At 37.6% G+C, this 19,119-nt stretch overlaps 1 protein-coding gene across 2 annotated transcripts; it reads left to right on the top strand.

Annotated features, from left to right (window-relative positions):
• The first annotated feature begins 127 nt into the window (after positions 1-127).
• Positions 128-18,895, top strand: LOC127659681 (MICOS complex subunit MIC60-like). Of its 2 annotated transcripts, none has more exons than XM_052149605.1 (14): positions 128-321; positions 1,315-1,388; positions 2,436-2,628; positions 2,795-2,948; positions 5,812-5,928; positions 7,809-7,907; positions 8,105-8,238; positions 12,726-12,829; positions 12,940-13,075; positions 13,228-13,357; positions 14,552-14,775; positions 16,315-16,446; positions 16,770-16,899; positions 18,060-18,895. In XM_052149605.1, the coding sequence occupies exons 1-14, from the start codon at positions 280-282 to the stop codon at positions 18,665-18,667; spliced, it is 2,277 nt and encodes a 758-aa protein (XP_052005565.1). In that variant the 5' UTR covers positions 128-279; the 3' UTR covers positions 18,668-18,895. The 2 variants fall into 2 exon arrangements, with proteins under 2 accessions (XP_052005565.1, XP_052005563.1); XM_052149603.1 differs by having other exon boundaries at positions 7,803-7,907.
• Positions 18,896-19,119: the final 224 nt, after the last annotated feature.

Below are 19,119 nucleotides of genomic sequence, written 5' to 3'. Positions count from 1 at the left end.
CATTAAGATCACATAGTATAGGAATATGTAAGGACCACAAAAAAAAAAAAATATTTTGAAAATGAATATTTCTGTGCCGTGAACCCATGACGTATGTTCGGTTTTGGGTGTGCCTACTGCGCATGCGCGCCTCTGTCACTACGCGCACCCGTGTTGGAGCTAATCTACTGTGTGTTGGGGCAACATTGCAGTTGAGGTTGATCACTTTATAATGTTTTGCTGAATCGGATCGCACATTTCTCATCTTTAATCCATCACTCAAATACAGAAATTGCAAACATGCTGCGCGTCTGTTGGAAAGGGGCTCATGCAGCGGCGCGGGTGAGTTTTATTCTGCTAGCATGTTGAGAACGGTCATTCAGTGACCCACAGCGAGGCCCGCCGTATATTGCGCATTTAATTTAATTGAGGATTATAATAACAAATATAGTGTTCAGTTAATTATCCACTTTTTCACGAAATAAACTGCGAGAAAAATTTGATGGTTTCATTTCGGAGATGTTATTTGACACGGTATAAGTAGCACACTGGGTAAAAATGCTGCTGTACGTAAACGACGTAACAGATAGAAAGAGTTGGTTCGAGATTGACAGGCTGAAATGTCGAGCCAATGAAATCTCTTGTTTTGTGAGTGATACATCCATCCACCAATAGACACCCAGGATTTTACGGGAGCGTAAATATAGGCGGGCTCTGTATGATTCATATTTTCTGTCATCCTCACAACGAAGCAAACCAAAAGCTGTCGGGAAATATTTTTGTATTTGTTCACCTTTTTTAAATGTACAATTTATTTTACTGAAATATGTTTTAGTTGAATGTTGTTTAATTTAAACAACTACTCTACACACCTTGAGGTGTTTGTTAGTTATGTCCAATGGAAGGACGTGACCTTGTCCGTGAAAAGTTCACAAAGTTTCTCACATAAACGCAGCCTTTCGTTTTCTACAGTAAGCTACTGTTATGAATAATGCATTAATGTTGTCTTAAACAGCTTCCGAACTCACTCTTGGCCATTAAGAAAATGAACTCATGCTTAGTGACAACAGGTCATTCCATTTTTTTAATGGAGAATAAAATGTGTACACTATGGGGTTCAACGATGATTTATTTATTTTTATTTATTTAACATTTTAAGATGGAAATTTGTTTTGTGAAATGGTAAATTTTTAACACCTTTTGAGCTATTTTATTCAACATACATGTAAAATAACATTGCAAGTTGGCACTGGTCAATGTAGAAGGAATAATGTGTAATTTCCTTTTGTGCATGTGACCTGATGTTTTGGTGAACATTTGTTTGTTTCTCTGCAGCAATGTGTGTGTGGTAAAGTGACGGCCCATCCATTACAGCACTGCCGCAGATACACCACTGCCGGAGACTCCGGGTACGAGATACCGTGTGGCATCAAACTGAAAATTGAACCATAAAGGAATAGATCACTCAAAAATTTAAATCATCTCATCATTTGTACATCTCCCAGATGTGTATGACTTTCTTTCTTCAGCAGAACACAAACAAAGATTTTTAGAAGAATATCTCAGCTCTGTTGGTCCATACAATGGAAGTGGATGGTGATCAGCACTTTAAAGCTCCAAAAAGCACAGACAGTCGTTGTAAATGTAAAATATAATACACCAGTGTTTAAATCAATGTCTTCTAAAGTGATACGATTGCTTTGGTTGAGAAACAGGTCAAAATGTAAGTCCTAATTGATTACTTCCTGTCACTCTCCGATGCACCTCCATGAGGGGACTTGGGTCATGCTGCCTCTAGTAAGTGTGCTGGCATGTTCAGCTTGTTAACAATGTTCTTTTGTAAACAAATCAAGCTGCACTTCCGGTTGTTTAATGTCAGTTCTCTCGGGAAAATTTCAACGAGCTTACGTCATACGAGAGGTAAAGTGAACTGATTCCCCTCGTGGACGCGCATTGGAAGTATACAGTTATAATGAAAATTACTTAAATATTGATTTAAGTATTTACTTAAATATTGAACCACTGAAGTTGTATGGATTACATTAACAATGATTGTCTGTGGGTTTTGGAGTGTTGATCACCATCCACTTGCATTGTATGAACCTACAGAGCTGAGATATTCTTCTAAAAATCTTCATTTGTGTTCTGCTGAAGAAAGTAAGTCATACACATCTGGGATGTCATGAGAGTGAATAAATGATAAGAGTATGATATTCTTAAATGATAAGAATATTTATTTTAGGGTAAACTATCCCTTTAAACACACAAAAGTACTCTATTATGTACAATTGAATCTTTGTTATAGATTCATTATCTGTGCAATATATGTTCATTAAATGCCTTTGCATTGTGTGAACCTTAATATGTTGGGTTAGAAACTATAAATCATGTATACAGTATAATATACAAATAAAACACTTGTATCTCATATTAGATCTTTTGTTTTCGTACTGCAGATCTACTGCTGGGAAAATAGTGGCTGCCAGTCTTTTAACAGTCGGTGGAGGTCTTGGTGGTACAATCCTTTATGCTAAATGGGACCCTAAATTTCGGACAAATGTAGAGAAAAGTGTTCCTTACTCTGATCAGCTGTTTGAGATGACACTTGGCCCACCACCTCCTCCATTCGTCCCAATACAAAAGAAACTGGTAAGATACACAACTCTCACTTTAATTGCCTGCCTTTGAGATTTAGATAAGACATATTTATTTACTTAATCTACTGCAGATTTTGTCTATCCATCTGTTGTCATACTGTGTACTGTCAGTTAGGTAAATAGCAATTTTAGATGTTTTTTATTTTTTGTTGTTTTAGGGAAAGCTTGAACCCCTGCAGATATCCTCATTACCAGAAGTCACCAAGGAATCAAAGCAGCCCAAAGCTAAAGGGAAGAAGCCTGATCCAGCACCAGTGGAAGCTCCACATGCTGTGGAGAAAGCTCCAGCATCAACCACACAGACACTAGAGGGTGAGTGAATGTAGTTATTTTGTGCTTATGAGATTTAAAGATGTATTTAGATAGATACCCACTTAAGGTGCGTACACACTGCCAGCGACTTTGTCGCTGCAGGTCGCCAGTGGCTGGCGGTGAAGTCGCTAGTGGGCGTTCCCACTACTGGTTACCTAATAACGTTTATAAATGACATTCACGGATGTCATTCCATTGCTGTTGACAGCGAATCTCTTTTCTTGCCACTAAAAACAAACATTTTGGAGGGAAAAGACTAAATGTAAATGGAATCAGTACATAAAATGCTTTATATCAAAGATGAATGAGAAACAAGGTGTGCTGTTTGCCATAGCGGCTGTTTATCTGCGGCGAAAATGCAAATGCCGGTCTGTCTGGGTCCATAAAATCCCCGCGATCTCAGATGCACCTTTCCACGCAGTATTTTTCTTAAAAATGTCCTTGTACGTGGGAAGAGATGTATCATAGAGCACTGGAAAATTTCTAACAGCAAGAATTAGCCTTTCATCCATCTTTCCGTTACTGCAGGAGCTGAGAGAGAGAGAGAGAGAGAGAGAAGGATCACGTGAGCTCTCCCGTCTTCTCTCCTATTGGCTGTCGCTTCCGTTAGTCACTCTTCATTTGAATAAAGTTGAACTTGTCTCAACTTTGTCGCGTCGCTGGACACGCCCACATGTAGCGCCAACGGTCGCAACAGCTCGTGTCGCCGGAAGTCGCTGTGCTCGCATTGAAAATGAATGGTATGGAGTCGCTGTCGTGCGCGATGTCGCTGGCAGTGTGTACGCACCTTTAAACTTGTCCCTGATATTTCCACTATTTGCTCTTTAAAACTGAAATGTGTTATCAATAATAGTATAGAATATGCCTCTTATGTTGTGCAGGAAGTTAAAAATGGTAATAAGCTTGAAATCTCTTATGCTATATATGTTGGACCTCCAGTGATTCTCAACAATAACCTAACAAACACAAAAACATCACACACTTCTTTATAGTTAGACACTAGCAGGTTTTAAAGCAACAAGGATTATCTACAGAAGTGGAATCTACATTTTCACATGTATTAGATCTGTAAATAATTAATGATGTTTTTTGTTTTTAATGATCATGGCATTTTTAATTATGCACAGACTGCTGACCTGCCTTAAAATGACATTAGGTGAAAGGTTAAGAGGTTACATTTAGTGTTTGACCTTGTTACAGAGTTATCAGAATTGTAATTTATTTATTTTTTTCTTTCAAAGAATGCAGTTTATTTTCAAGAGTGTAGTTGATCCTAATGTGAAATAGACATAGTTTGAAATGAAAGTTTGTCGAGATCTATAGAGCAGGGTGGTCGATATACATTGGCAAGGAAAAGTATGTGAACCCTTTAGAATTACCTGCATTTATGTATAAATTTGTCTTAAAATCTGGTTTGTTCTTCATCTAAGATGGACAAACACAATCTGTTTTAACTAATAACACACATTATTGTATTGTTCTTGTACATATTTAATACATCATTTAAACATTCACAATGTAGGTTTAAAAATGTATGTGAACCCTTAGGCTAATGATGTCAACAAAGGCTAATTAAAGTCAGGAGTTGGTAAACCTGGCATCCAATTAAATGAAACTAGATTGGAGGTGTGGGTTAGATTTACTTTGACTTATAAAAAGCACTCAAACATATTGAGTCTGCTATTCTCAAGAACCATCTGCTGACATGGACAATGCCTTGCAAAAATGAGATCTCAGAAGACCTACGATCAATAATTGTTGCTTTGCATACAGCAGGAAAGGGTAACAAAGATATCTTAAAGAGGTTAGGTATTCATCTGTCCACTGTTAGACAAATTGTCTATAAATGGAGACTATTTAGTACTGTGGCTACTCTCTCTAGAAGTGGCCGTCCAGCCAAGATGACTCAAAGGATCCTAGGACCCTATAATGACAGCTAAAGACTTGAAGGAATCATTGGAGCTGGTTAACATTTATGTTCATGAGTCTGCTATAATTGCGACTTTGATGAAGATGAGATCACATTTTATGACCAATTAATGCAGAAAACCAGCTAATTCCAAAGGGTTCACATACTTTATTTTTTTGTACATATATATACACAGATAAGCCACAACATTAAAATCACCTGCCTAAAACGGCACTAACCTGCATCTTAGAATAGCATTCTGATATGATGATATTCTTCTCACCACAATTGTACAGAGTGGTTATCTGAGTTAGTTTGTCAGTTCAAACCAGTCTGGCCATTCTCTGTTGCCCTCTCTCATCAACAGTGAAATTGGTAGGTGTGTTGCGGTAATGAGATAAATGGTTAATTTATAAATCAGATTTGGTGAGAAATTTATATTTGTTTAGAGTCTCTAATAAATGTTGACATGTAAAGTTCAAATTAATTTGAATTATTTTCCAAACTAACCAGCTTCTCAGATTTTTGGACAAGGTTTTGTGTTGCAGTAATGAGAATTTATCTGGACATGTCACAGGAAATTTATTTTAAAGATTTTTTTTTTTTTACTGTTTACAATGATTTCAGACTTCCCTTTTCACATTCCTTAAAGAAAATCTTGGCCACACAAATCTTGTGTGGCCTCAATGAAATCAGTCTTTTGTTAGAATTTCCCATTTGTCTCATTATATTAGTTAAACATTGACTGAGCTCAGCTGAATGTCTAATCTTGTCCTGGACTCAAATCTGCATAATATCAAAGGAACTCAAACAGTATTATTTCTGTTTAATCTGTGTACAGATGCCCAGAAAATAATCCTCACAGTAATTGTCACCTTTGATCAGTTCTCCAGTCATTCACAGTGGCTGTAGTTTGATCTATATTTCTCACGTGAGTCATAATGTTGTTTACAGAAGCCTCCGCCTCAGTGGCTCATATTATTTCAGCTATCAGCGATGTGCCTTCTATGCCCGCGCCAGGTACAAGCGATGATACCCAACCTGAACGCCCAGTCTCAACCCCCCCAGCAGGTCAGCAATGGATCATTCACAAGGCTTTCTGCTTCTGACAACTGATCCAGAACCAGTGTCTCTATTTTTTTTAAAGTCTTCATCAGATTAGTTGTCAGGCAGATGGCATGCGTGTCTCTTCCTCACTGCATGCGCTCAACTATCGCTCTGTTCAGACATTACAACAAACCATCCCAGTGCACAGTTATATCATCTAACCCACACTAACATACAGTATTCTCTTCTTCTCCATTCCTCTGCATGGATCCCTTTCTTCGATGTGTTTGTTCATTTCTTTACCAACCCAACATTACTAACCAGCATTCTCTCCCAAGAACCAACACACATTTAACCTCATGTGTAGGATTGTGTATGATTGTGACTGTATTAATGACTGGTTTTATTTGGTTGTTTGTAACAGTGTTTCTCTTTCAAAGTCCTCTTGATCAAAGAATATCTATGTTTTGCAGAAGTGAATGAAAGTATGTGCTGAGTATGCTAGAATTTTGCATATTTTACACCATCATTTCAACCGATATGGGTTTTTCCAAGTGCATTGCAAATATCTAGACAACAGGGTGGCCGTTGGTAGTTGTATTGCTGATATAAATAAATATACAGTGAGGTCCAAAAGCCTGAGACCACATTGAAAATTCACTGTTATAAAGTCATAAATTGGATGTTTGAAAAAAATACATATATATACACTGGCGGCCAAAAGTTTGGAATAATGTACAGATTTTGCTGTTTTGGAAGGAAATTGGCACATTAATTCACCAAAGTGGCATTCAACTGATCACAAAGTATAGTCAGGACATTACTGATGTAAAAAACAGCAACATCACTATTTGAAAAAAGTCATTTTTGATCAAATCTAGACAGCAGCATCACTCCAACACCTTATCCTTGAGTAATCATGCTAAATTGCTAATTTGGTACTAGAAAATCACTTGCCATTATATCAAACACAGTTGAAAGCTATTTGGTTCGTTAAATGAAGCTTAACATTGTCTTTGTTTTTGAGTTGCCACAGTATTCAATAGACTGTCATGTCTTAAGGTCAATAGTTAAGTTTATACAATGCTTGAAATTTCCAAAAAACTGAATATTTCATACAAAGGTGTACATTAAAGTCTTCAAAGGCAAAGGACAAATGGCTCTATGAAGGACAGAAAGAGAGGTGGAAGGCCCGATGTACAACTAAACAAGAGGATAAATGCATCAGAGTCTCTAGTTTGAGAAATAGACGCCTCATTTGTCCTCCGCTGACAGCTTCATTGAATTCTACCCGCTCAACACCAGTTTCATGTACAACAGTAAAGAGAAGACTCAGGAGGCCTTATGGGAAGAATTGCAAAGAAAAAGCCACTTTTGAAACCGAAACCAAAAAGTAAAGGTTCGAGTGGGCAAAGAAACACAGACATTGGACAACAGATCATTGGAAAAGAGTGTTATGGATCTTAACCCCATTGAGCTTTTGTGGGATCAGCTACTGTAAGGTGTGTGAGAAGTGCCCGACAAGACAGACACATCTATGCAAGTGCTACAGGAAGTGTGGGGTGAAAGGTCACCTGATTTACAAAGCTGTCATTGCTGCACATGTTGGATTTTTTTATGTGAACTTTTTGATGAAGTTCTGAACTGTAATAATAATTTTTCATGTTATTAATGTACCAACTATACAATGTGATCAGTTGAATTCCACTTTGGTGAATAAAAGTACCAATTTCTTACCATAAGAGCAAAATATGTACATTATTCCAAACTTTTGGCTGTGTGTATTATTAATAATAATAATAATATGTTTTTTATTTTTTTAACAAACTAATTGGTCAAAAGATCTGGGAACCCTGATATATTAGCTAAATGTGCGTTTTGTGCTTGTGTGTGTGTGGCTGAAGAGTGTGCTCATCATGAGCCTGTGCTGAAGGAGAGACCAGCAGAGGAAGTGACCGCTCGACTGGCTGAACGGGACAAAGCTGAGCAGGATGCTCTGACAGGTTTGCATCCAAATATTTTCTTGAATCATATGACTTGAATAGACTACATCTTCATTCTGTGTTTAGTTCTGCAGTTCTTGATCAGACCTTCACATATTAAAAATAAGTACTGTAACAATTAACAGAACTTAAAAAGGAGGCAGTTAAGCATGTGTAGGTTATGTGTATACTGTGTCTCTTTTTTCTATGAATCTCAGCTCTGACTGCTGGACTGGAGGAAACTTTGGGCAGCTCAGCAAAGGTCACGCTGCAGGCCATCGGAGCTCAGGAGGCTGCACTGACCGCCATCGCAGCACACACACACAAACTCAAAGAGGCCATGGACTCACAGGTGAACGCAGACACAAACTCGGGCCATTACATCATATGAAATCCTATCTATGGCTCTGTTAAAACCTGGTATTAAGGTGTGTTTTGGGTAACCGCTTCATTATCCCTGATATAAACATGTAGTGACACAGATGAGAAGGGTGCACTTCTGAAGCTCAGTTAATACAAGTACTCGACTAAAAAAATTGAGAATTCTGCTCTAAACGTCATGTTTGAAATGACGAAAAGCGAGAAATGGTGCACTTTTTTTTTTTTTACGCTCTTAGTTTTTTGCGCTTCACCACGTGCATGGCCGTTAGACCAGAGGACAGTTCAGACTTACTGATCTCAGTTCAGAAGATTCTGTGCTGTCAGTAAAGGGTTAAACTTTTGACACACCGATTCATTTGACAAAACAACATTGTGCCAATCACAGCAGAGTTTGTCTTTAGGAGAAACGCCAACAAAACTACATCTGGTAAGAATCCTGTTCGAGTCCAAAAATTAGAGCCTCTATTTGCATACGATATGCCATTTTTAAATTGGAGCGATTTTATTGTGAAACTCTACTTGGTAAACACAATGTACACTAATGTGTAATTTAGTGCATTTTTTCTTTAGAAATCTTATTTTTACAGCACATCGCATTGAGAATCAAGTGGTTCATCCAAAAGCTGAACAATGTTGCTTTTAGAGGATTTATATGGAGTTAGGATGAAAAAAAGATGCTTTTTGAACTGTTCTGAGACCAGTGCAGACAGACAGCACACTGAAGGTTGAGTCATTCACTAAATGGGGAGCATCCTATATAGCTCTCTAAACAGCTAAGTGCATTCACTCCTAAAATCCGACCAAAAGTTCAGTTTTTAGGCTGCAGTCTCAACTTGCTTGGCTGAAATGGGACAATGGAAATCATCAGTACATGAGTTCAGAATTTAAAATGTAGCAATTTATTTTAAAAGTGATTGGATGATGCTGGACAACAGAAAAAATCGCTTGTTACAAATCGCGATTCTTGAGCCAAATGATTTTAAAATCATCTCCCTGATCGAAAAACATATTTTTAAGTTGTATTTGTGCAGTTCCACATTAACAGGTTTTCTCACAGATAAGTTTTGTCTCTTAAATTCTTTACATTTAATCATTTAATGCACCGCTGCTACAGCCATGAAGCGCCATTTGTTCACTGTCGGATGTCAAAACCCTCGCTGTGATCAGTGTTCTTGTTTTTATGCATAATCCAAAAGCTAATTTGTGAGGTGGTGTGGAGAGTATTTGCCAGAAGCCGTTCTGCAGATTCTGTCTGACACTGCTTTTAATATATAGTTTAGCTGTAGAAAAGCTAATTAACTGTTAGATGCTCATAAACTACATGTTGCACCACACAATATGTAACCGCCTGGGTATACGTGTGTAATTGTGGGTAATTTTACAAGAAATACCGCTAGACTCAAACACGCAGGGTTAGGAGGGTTACTTTTTTAATGTAATCTGTTACAGATTATTGATTACTTAACAATACATGTAATCAGTAAAGTAATCCAATTACAGTGAAAAAGTAATGCAATTGGATTACTTTTAATTACTTTTGGATTACCACAAGGGCACATATGTAAATAAAGTCAAGATAAAATCAATATGATCTCTAAAGCTTTCAATTATGTCTTGAATGCAAACAGAAGATGTTTGAGTAATATTATGAGGACTGTTGTAGCTGTTATTATATCTAAGGAAAAGAAACAGGTACACTGCACCATTCCAAGAAAACAGAAAATGAGCTGTTAATGTAGAACAACTCTGTATTTTAAAGAAATCAGGTGAGTTCTCTGTCTGCTACAGAAAAAGACAATTTCTCATAAAGCAAATATAATCAGAACAGATGCACTGAATTATGTCTTGGTTAACATTAAACTAAATCTGACAGGATATACCTCAGATTCAAAACACTGCAATGTGTAATTCTACCATTGCTCTATTCATTAACATCAGACTGTATTCAATTAGTAGATCACACATGAACATCATCATTGTTATTATTGTCATAATGAAATGCTGGAGAGTCTTTCCTCTGCTTGCTCAAGATCTAAAGTCAAACATCACCAGCTAACAGTTTATGGCTGATTTTTATGTTTAAGGAGGATTTTAAAGGGGAAAAAAGTTGATTCCAAAAAGAAAACAAAATCAAATTTTAAAGAATTGATCAAAACAAATTTCAACTTTTAGTGTGTCTTTCAATTACTTATTCCTAATTACTATAAGTGTTGAACATGTTACATTTGCCTGAATGTTTTCGTCACCCAGACATTTGAAATGTTCTCAACAATAATTGATCAAAATCAGAGAAATTCTTCATTGAACTTTCTTTCCTGAGAACTTAAAACACATTTTCATTTAATTTGATATTTATGTGTACAATTTGGATTTGTTAATTTAGGGATGCAAAATCATCAGGTTTGAAAAGGAGAGAAATTCATATCAGGGTTTCCAGGGGCATATATTAAGTTTATTATTGTATTGTTGTTGTATTCAAAACGTCTATTCAAAATGTTTTTTTTTTTTTGCCTTAAATGATGAAGATTTAAGTACCGATCACTTGGGGGAGGGGTCTTTTCTCAGCTTCAATACAGAATGGAACAACATGCAGGACGTCCTGGCTAATATAGTACAGATCGCATTTGCAACCATGCAAACCAGGGGATTTCTGTGCCGTACCAGCAATGATGCGCACATTTGCACGGATTTCTTTGAGCGCTAAGGCTAACTAATTTTAACACATTTTAATATTAATTAATGACAAGTGAGTCATGAGAGAGAACCCGAAGAAAACGCGCATCTAAACCATCTCTCATTCTAAAAAAATGGCTGTCTGTATCACTTTATGTCAGGAAAATTTACAATTTCTTTTGTCAGAAATTAAAACTTGTAATACTTGACAAGTATTACATTTTTTTATTTTTTTTATTTAACTAATCTGATTACGGTTGGTTTTAAGTTACTGTAACGGTTTACAGTTACCTAGTTTTTTGTATCCTGATTACCTAACACTGTTACAAGTAATCCATTACTCCCCAAGCCTGTAAACATGTGTGCATGAGGAAACACGCCTGCTTATAATTTTAAGAACAGACGAAAGACATTTCGGCAATGCATGTGTCTGATTTGCTTTTATGTTCAGAAATAAATTTTATGCTTTGATGCAACACGCGCTGCTCGATCGTGTCTCGTGGAACACGTGCAAATGCGGAGTTCTCACTTTTTTTCCTCTCAGTCATCTGGGAGTAGCTCGTATAAATAAAGTTGTCTATTAGAACGCTGCTCAGATTCTCTCAGGATGCATATGCAAATAACATGCAACGACATTGGTTCTAGAACAAGTTCACACTTTAGCCTCCATTTGTATGGTGCAAAATTATCATTATGATAATAGTAATAACCTATGTAAATATATTCTGAAATAACAAAATTAGTTTGATAAGTTAAAATGATTATTTTCTGAATACAAATGGACATAATGCAGCCTTTTACATGGGTTCCTTATAGTCGCCTATTTCAGACAACACACTGACTGGTCAATTGGTATTTGCACATCTCAAACCTTTACCTGCAAATTATATATTACAGAGTGAAACAATTGTAATTTCAGACACAACTGTGTTTGTGACATTTCATTCTGAGAAAAATTACAAAGATTTTTTTAAAATCTTTTAATAAAGTTTTTGTATCAAAACATCAAATCGCAATACTTATTGAAAAGCAATGGCTGGGTGGAGGGCGGGGCTGGGTCGTGATCATACACACCCGGTCCCTTATCAGGCAAATTAAGCCTCCAAGAGGGATAAAGGCCGATGACAGACGGTGGTGTGAGGAGAGAGAGATCGTTTACAGACATGTCCATCATGTGTGTGTTTAAGTTTAATATAAAAATATTATTTATATTATCAAGCCGGTTCTCGCCTCCTCCTTTCCATTGATCCCTTTACAATATCGAATTGGATAGGAAATATTGTTGTAATATCGAATCTGGAGCCCTACTGGCCATTACTTTGATTCTGAATTATTTATGCAAATTTCTGATGTAAAATCTGTAACGTCTCAAAAACATGAATAACAAACACTCCTGGAAACATAATAAAATAAAAAATCTGACTTCCTATAGCTTGGATTATTTAAAATGTCAAAACTTAGTCCCACTGTCCACATATGAGGACATACATTTTTTTCTTCTTTATTAGGTGCTACTGCTTACAAATCAAAAGGGAAAAGGAAAATGCACACAGCAGTCATGCTCAAGTCTCAGCAGGATAATTATTATGCAGTAAAACACTGACGTAGTGATTGATGTATGTTGTCATTAAATCAGAGACTCTCCCGAAATCCATACACAATAATCAAAAGAGAGGCATATTACGAACAGGGCCTATCTACTGTTCAGTATCTGTCTTCTTAACTTGAAGCAAGTTATTTTCTGTTTGTTCTTACACCATCGTGTGTGTGTGTGTTTGTGTTCAGACCCCTCCTGATGAGAAGTCAGCTCAGTGGAGAGCATTGAATGAGGCTCTTAGTGATAGGACCCAATCTGTGGATGAAGCTGGAGAAGCCCTACACCAAGCCAAGTGAGATCTGCTTCACTTTATGTGATATCACTGAGAACCATCTTGACAATATGCCTCTGATACAAGAAGAAAAGGTGAAACCCTATTTGTTTTATTTTGTGTGTAATCAGAAAAGAGCTCGAGAAACTTCGTGGAGTGATCAACAGCGCTAAAGAATCCAAGATTGACGCAGCGAGGCCGCAGATCCTGGCCGCAGAGGAGAACTTGCACAGCATGATTGTGGATCTGGATAACGTTGTAACCAAGGTAATTAGTTTGGTCAGTTCATAGCCCAGTGAACAACAAGCAGTGAGTGTGTTATCCCATTGAGACAGGCACCCTGAAGCTCTAGTGTCATATCAGCATGTCCCATCTGCAGGCTGTAACTCACACCTGAATATTGTCTGTCGGTGCTGCAGGTGCAGACGGCGCAGTCGGAGGCGATGATCGTATCTCAGTACAGTGAGCTGGTGAACGAGGCCAAAGCTCAGTTCCAAAAGGAGCTTGCCAGCATCACACCTGAGATCCAAGCCAACTGGAAAGGACTCAGTAAGATCTCACACACACCCTCACACTTGTATGTCGCTTATCACGTTTGCTCAATTAATTTTACTTTTAAAAAAGTGAAATTAAAGGTGCTGTAAGTTATTATTATTTTTTTAATGAAATGACAGAAAATGCCATTATTACTAGACATCACTGAAATAGGTGGCATGAAATATCACTCCTGTCTCTGTAACAGCCCTAGGCTGGGTAAACAACGGGGTAAATGATGTCTATGGTCAGATTGTTTGATTAGAAGAAGACTTTCTGCCTGTCAATCATTGCGGACGTTCACAGGGCAGGACATATATGCTCGTTTAAGTGCCATTACAGTGTCCTGCTCCCTCGAAACGCACAGGGTCGGCCGGTGAAATGCTCCGAGAGACCCCCTCCATCTGCTCCAACATAACGGTCTCTGGTGTGTTTGTGTGTCTTATTAGTGAGGGTTTTCGAAAGAGGGGGCTTGGCTAATTCAACGGCTAGTTTGGTGGAAGTTCCAGAATGGCTAAAACGCTTACAGCACCTTAAATGACAAATTGTAAAAAAAATATTATTATTTATATAGATAAGTGTTAGATTTTAAATAGTTGTATTAAGTTCACATTCAGATTTATTTATTTATTTGAATTAGATTGTCATTTTATTTAGTACTTAGTTTAATTTTATTTAGTGATTTTTTTTATTTGTAATTGTTTTTGGTTTTGGCCTTGTGTTTTTTTTCCCCCATTATCTTTCAGAGATCAGTCGTCTTTTTGCAGAAGTAATTTGTTTGATTTTTAGTGGGGTTTTTTAATTTTTGTTTTGGCTTTGTTTTTTGTTTTGTTTTTGTCTTGTACATCACCTTTCAGAGATCAGTCTCTTTTTGCAGAAGTACTTTTTATTGACGTCAGGGTGAGGTTTGCTTTAGAGTTGCATTTCTGTTGAGCTATGTTAAACCTTATGAAACCTTACAATGAACCTTTTCCTTTTATTTGTTCACATCATTTTGTCACCATGCTTATGTTTGGATAACAGTCAGGTCACAACTCTGGGATGTTTTCAAGCAGTCTAATCCTATAAGAACGCCTTTTTAGCCAGTTCTCAGCATTTTTGTATGCAGTATGATGGTCGGGCCCATTGAATCTGCCGTGGAAATGTCTCTGTGTCTCTAGCTCTGTCACTCACATTATTTCTAATGCTGCTCTTCTGTTTCTTTCTCAGCGGGAAAGCTGAGCACAGATGATCTGAACTCTCTGATCGCTCACGCTCACCGGCGCATCGATCAGATGAACCGCGAGCTGGCAGAGCAGAGGGTGAGAGAGCAGATCCACATTGAGATTGCTCTAGAGCAGCAGAAGCTGGAGAATCAGAAAGCTCTAGAGAGAACCGTGATCTCTGCAGTAGAGCACAGCCGTGAAGACATGAGACTCGAGCAGGAGAAGAAGGTGCGTCAATAGACACTACTGCAACCGCAATAATGACATGATTCGTTTACAATATATTTACCTTTCCTTGACATTTCATATTTCGAAAATGGCTGAAATTAAAGATCCACCTGATGGTATGCACTAGGCCTGGGCAATATGTAAACAATATTTTAGGGATAATCACCTTAAAAATATTGCGATATCTGATTACGTCGTCAACCTTTCTACTGAGGGTCTTTTTGTTGCTTTTATTGATTTTGCTTTAAAAATTGTATTTGTTTATTGAAACACGTAAAACATAAACAAAAGACATTTCTTAATTCAAATTGCACTTTAAATGGAAAAAGTAAAAAAATAACAAAGTGATAAAAAAAATCGTATTTAACCACCTCCCCAAATCCCAGGCTCCAATGGCTTCATTTACCGTCACGCAAGCATCCATCGACGACAACAGATGGAAAATTACTAATAGCTTATAGATTAAGAACTAAAGACAATTAAACATGTAAAAACAATAATAATCACAATAAGTAAGCCTAATAAATGCCCTTGTGTTCGTGAATGAATGCTTTCAATGTGTGTTCTTTGCGAATTTGTGTTTGTAATTCATTTTGGTTATACAGTATTATTTATTATCATTATTATGATTTAATCCCTTTCGTCATTGTTTCTTTAGTAGAAAGAGATATATTACTGAACCTGCAGAATTGCATTCACAATGCATACCAACCGTGTGGAAATAAAGCTAAACTCACAGCACCTCCTGAGATGATTGGAGATAATTTGCAGCATTCTCATAGATTAAATTTTTCTAGCAAACAGTTTTCATGAAACAGAGAGAAAAAAACCCCCGTAAAAACTCTTTACATGCACTTGTTCCACATGACCGGTTCGTGCTGCACACCTCAGAAAATCGGACACGAACAAACAGAGAATCAGACACGAACGTTGACCGCTTTTCTTTTGTCTGTTCTTAAAAATATAATGTTTTTTCTTCAAGCGCATCTTTGTGTCTAGCAGCATTTCTTGTCATGCATCACTACGAGACGTCTTGCAGGTCATCCACCTGTTGCGTCACCCTCAGCCTCATCACATTTTGCGGGTGGAGGGTGCTAGTTTCACACCTTGGCCACTGTTTAATATATTTGGCGACTTCCCAGATTCATGGTTTTGCCATTTCCCGATATTGTCAATCTTTGTAAGACATCATCGATATCCGATTACATCGTCCTAATGCCCAAACATAGTGTCCAGTATGTTTAATGTGCATTGTATACAATATGTCTGTATGTATGCATACCCGGATGACCTACTACATTCGCCAAAATGTGCGGTGGTATACTACAGTATTCAATAAGTGCATTCTACTAGCATACTATCGCGTTCACACAAACATGAAAATTCTGTCATCATTTACTTACCCTCATATTGCTCTAAACTCTTTCTTCTGTAGAACACAAAAGGAGATGTTAGGCAGAATGTTAGTCTCAGTCACCATTCACTTACAGTTCAGCTTTTTTCCATTCAATGAAAGTGAATGGTGACTTTGTGTTGTAGGTGCAGGAAATGCGTGAGGTGATGGAGGCTGAGATGAGGACACAACTGCGTCGTCAGGCTGCTGCACACACAGATCACCTTCGTGACGTGCTGAAGGTGCAGGAACAAGAGCTACGAGAAGAGGCCCAGGAGGTACCAACACTGACATATAGGACATGTTTACATTTGTTCATCATTTGAGTATTTAACTATTTAGCTAAAAGGTATAAGTCATAATTAAAGTAGTCTCAAAGTAGAATATAGATGGAGTCTATGTTTGGATTGTTGGGATGCTTAAACAACAGCGCAATGTTTTGATAGTGCTAGTGTTTTAGTTTTCAGGAAGTCAACTTACGATTAGCTTACTTATAGTTGACGCAGAATACTAGGCTGGGACAGGAGAAAGTACTTAAATATAGAAAGTAAAATGCATTAAGTGTAACTGTTGAACGGTCTTCAATGAAATTTCTGTGTAGATTCTGAACAGTAAGATGATGGAGCAGGAGACTCTTTACCGCAGACTGACTCAAGAACAGTTGGACACCTTCACTCTGGACATGAATGCCGCTTACGCCCGGCTGAAGGGCATTGAAGAAGCCATAGACAGTGAGTCCGAATCTACTTTTTATTTTTTTTATTTATTTTTTTTATTTTCCATGTACAACAAACAATCCATCAATGCATTAACACGTAAACTTCTCTATTATAGCTAAGCAGAGACTTAAATAAAAAGAAAGAAAAACGATATTAAGTTAAACTCTTCAACTCTGCGGACCCACCGGTGGGTCCAAAAGGGGGCGCTATATCGCAAATTAAGTTTACGCTTAAAATATTCAAGGCTTGCATATGGGTTATCGTTAGAAAGCTTAGAATCTGAACTTTTAACATCTGCATTTGTGTTACAAAAAATAACAAAAAAGAACATTTTCTAAACAATTTGCCATTTTTTACTTGTGAGCTTGCTTGTGTTCGAATAATCCAATGTTATAGCTTAGATGTTCGTAACAAAATATGGGGTCCAGCAGGAAAAGCATGCTAAACAAATCATCGGAAATATATGTTATCGACTATTGATTATAAAATCAGCTTTCTAATGACACCTAGATTGAGCTTCTAGTCCACTCGGAGGCCAAGATATTCATTGAAACAATCGGGGTGGTGAATTAACTGAAAATTAGACTGTATGTCTATGAAGGAGCACATATATGAGGGCTAAAATGCGTTAGAGCACCACCTACATTTCAGATCGTTATTTTATGATGGAAGGTAAAGCAATTTTTTTCTAGTATTTTCTGCCATCTAGTGGAATAAAATAAGACTTTTTGTAGGGAGCTGAAGTGAAAAGAACCAGAATTACATGCTTACAAAATTAGGGGGAAAAAAAAAATATTCTTCATAAGATTCTGAAAAAATAAACCAATATTTTGCAATTAGTCCAGTGGGTAGTAAATGGTGAACTTTTAAATTTGAGTGTGATAAATTGCAGACGGCAGCCCAAAAATTTACCAGAGTTGGAGAGGTTAATTACAATAAAATAATGCATAAACAAAAAGTAGGTCATGCCAAGGCTTTCCAGTGTGTTTATTCTTTATAAATCCCTTCATTACTTTTTCATTACTTCATTAAGTAAATTTGATAACAGCTTGAATGTTTACAAATGTAACTTTTTGTACAAAGAATTTTAAATTATATTCACAGTTAAAAGTATAACCCCTTTTTTTTCCCTCCAAGTTTAATTTATATAAAATATTTGCTCTCTACCTAAGGTCATGTGATTGCTGAAGAGGAGGCACGTAAAGCTCACAAGCTGTGGCTGTCTGTGGAGGCTTTGAACTACACTCTCAAATCAGCAGGCGCTGATTCCCCCACCGAGCCTTTAGAGGGCGCTGTACATGCCATTAAGGAGAGCTGTGCAGAAAATGAGTTTGCTCAGGTGTTGGCCACTTCCGTTCCCGAAGAGTCTCTAAGCCGAGGGATCTACAGTGAAGCTTCTCTTCGAGCACGTTTCTACGACATCCGCCGGCTCGCACGACGCGTGGCACTTATTGACGAAACGCGCAACAGCCTTTACCAGTACTTCCTGTCGTATCTACAGTCCTTACTTTTGTTTGAGAGTGAGCAGTTAGTGCCACCTGCTAAACTAGCATCTGAAGGTCTCGACACATTTAAGCTGCTTGCCTACGCTACTTATAGCATCGAGCGCGGCGACCTGGAACTTGCCGCTAAATTCATCAACCAACTGCGTGGCGAGTCACGCCGTGTGGCGCAGGACTGGCTCAAAGAAGCCCGGCTCACACTAGAAACAAAGCAGGTTATCAGCCTGCTATCAGCATATGCTAATGCTGTGGGATTGGGCACCACACAGGCCCCTTAGCCACACCCTCTGTTCACCACACCCACTTTGTGGAGATTATGTAAATTATGAGGAGTCACTTGCCCAATATTAAAAGAATCATTCAACCAAATAATGAAAATTCTGTCATCATTTACTCACCCTGCTGTCGTTCCAAACATTTTTTTTTACCATAAAAGTAGTCCATACAACTTGAGCAATATACACGTTTTCCAAAAATTGTGTGAATTTAAGTAGTTATTCCTGAACCCCCCCTCTGTTTTAGCTTGCATCTAGCCTGTGCTAGCATCCAAATGCCGCGACAATGTCATTGATGCTATAATGACTTTAGTTTGAGTGTAGTAACTGCACGCAGCTCACCATTTCTTAATGTGGATGCAAATGCAGGCTAGCTATCTTTGGCGAAGAAAGATTATCAGTGAAAAATGGCATACATTTCAGTCTGTTCCTCTCACAAAGCTACTTAATGGCTA

Source organism: Xyrauchen texanus, chromosome 19 (genome assembly GCF_025860055.1).
Source record: "Xyrauchen texanus isolate HMW12.3.18 chromosome 19, RBS_HiC_50CHRs, whole genome shotgun sequence".
Classification (NCBI taxonomy): Eukaryota; Metazoa; Chordata; class Actinopteri; order Cypriniformes; family Catostomidae; genus Xyrauchen; species Xyrauchen texanus.
The sequence above is the reverse complement of the archived record's forward strand: the minus strand, read 5'-3'. Positions and strand labels throughout refer to the sequence as shown.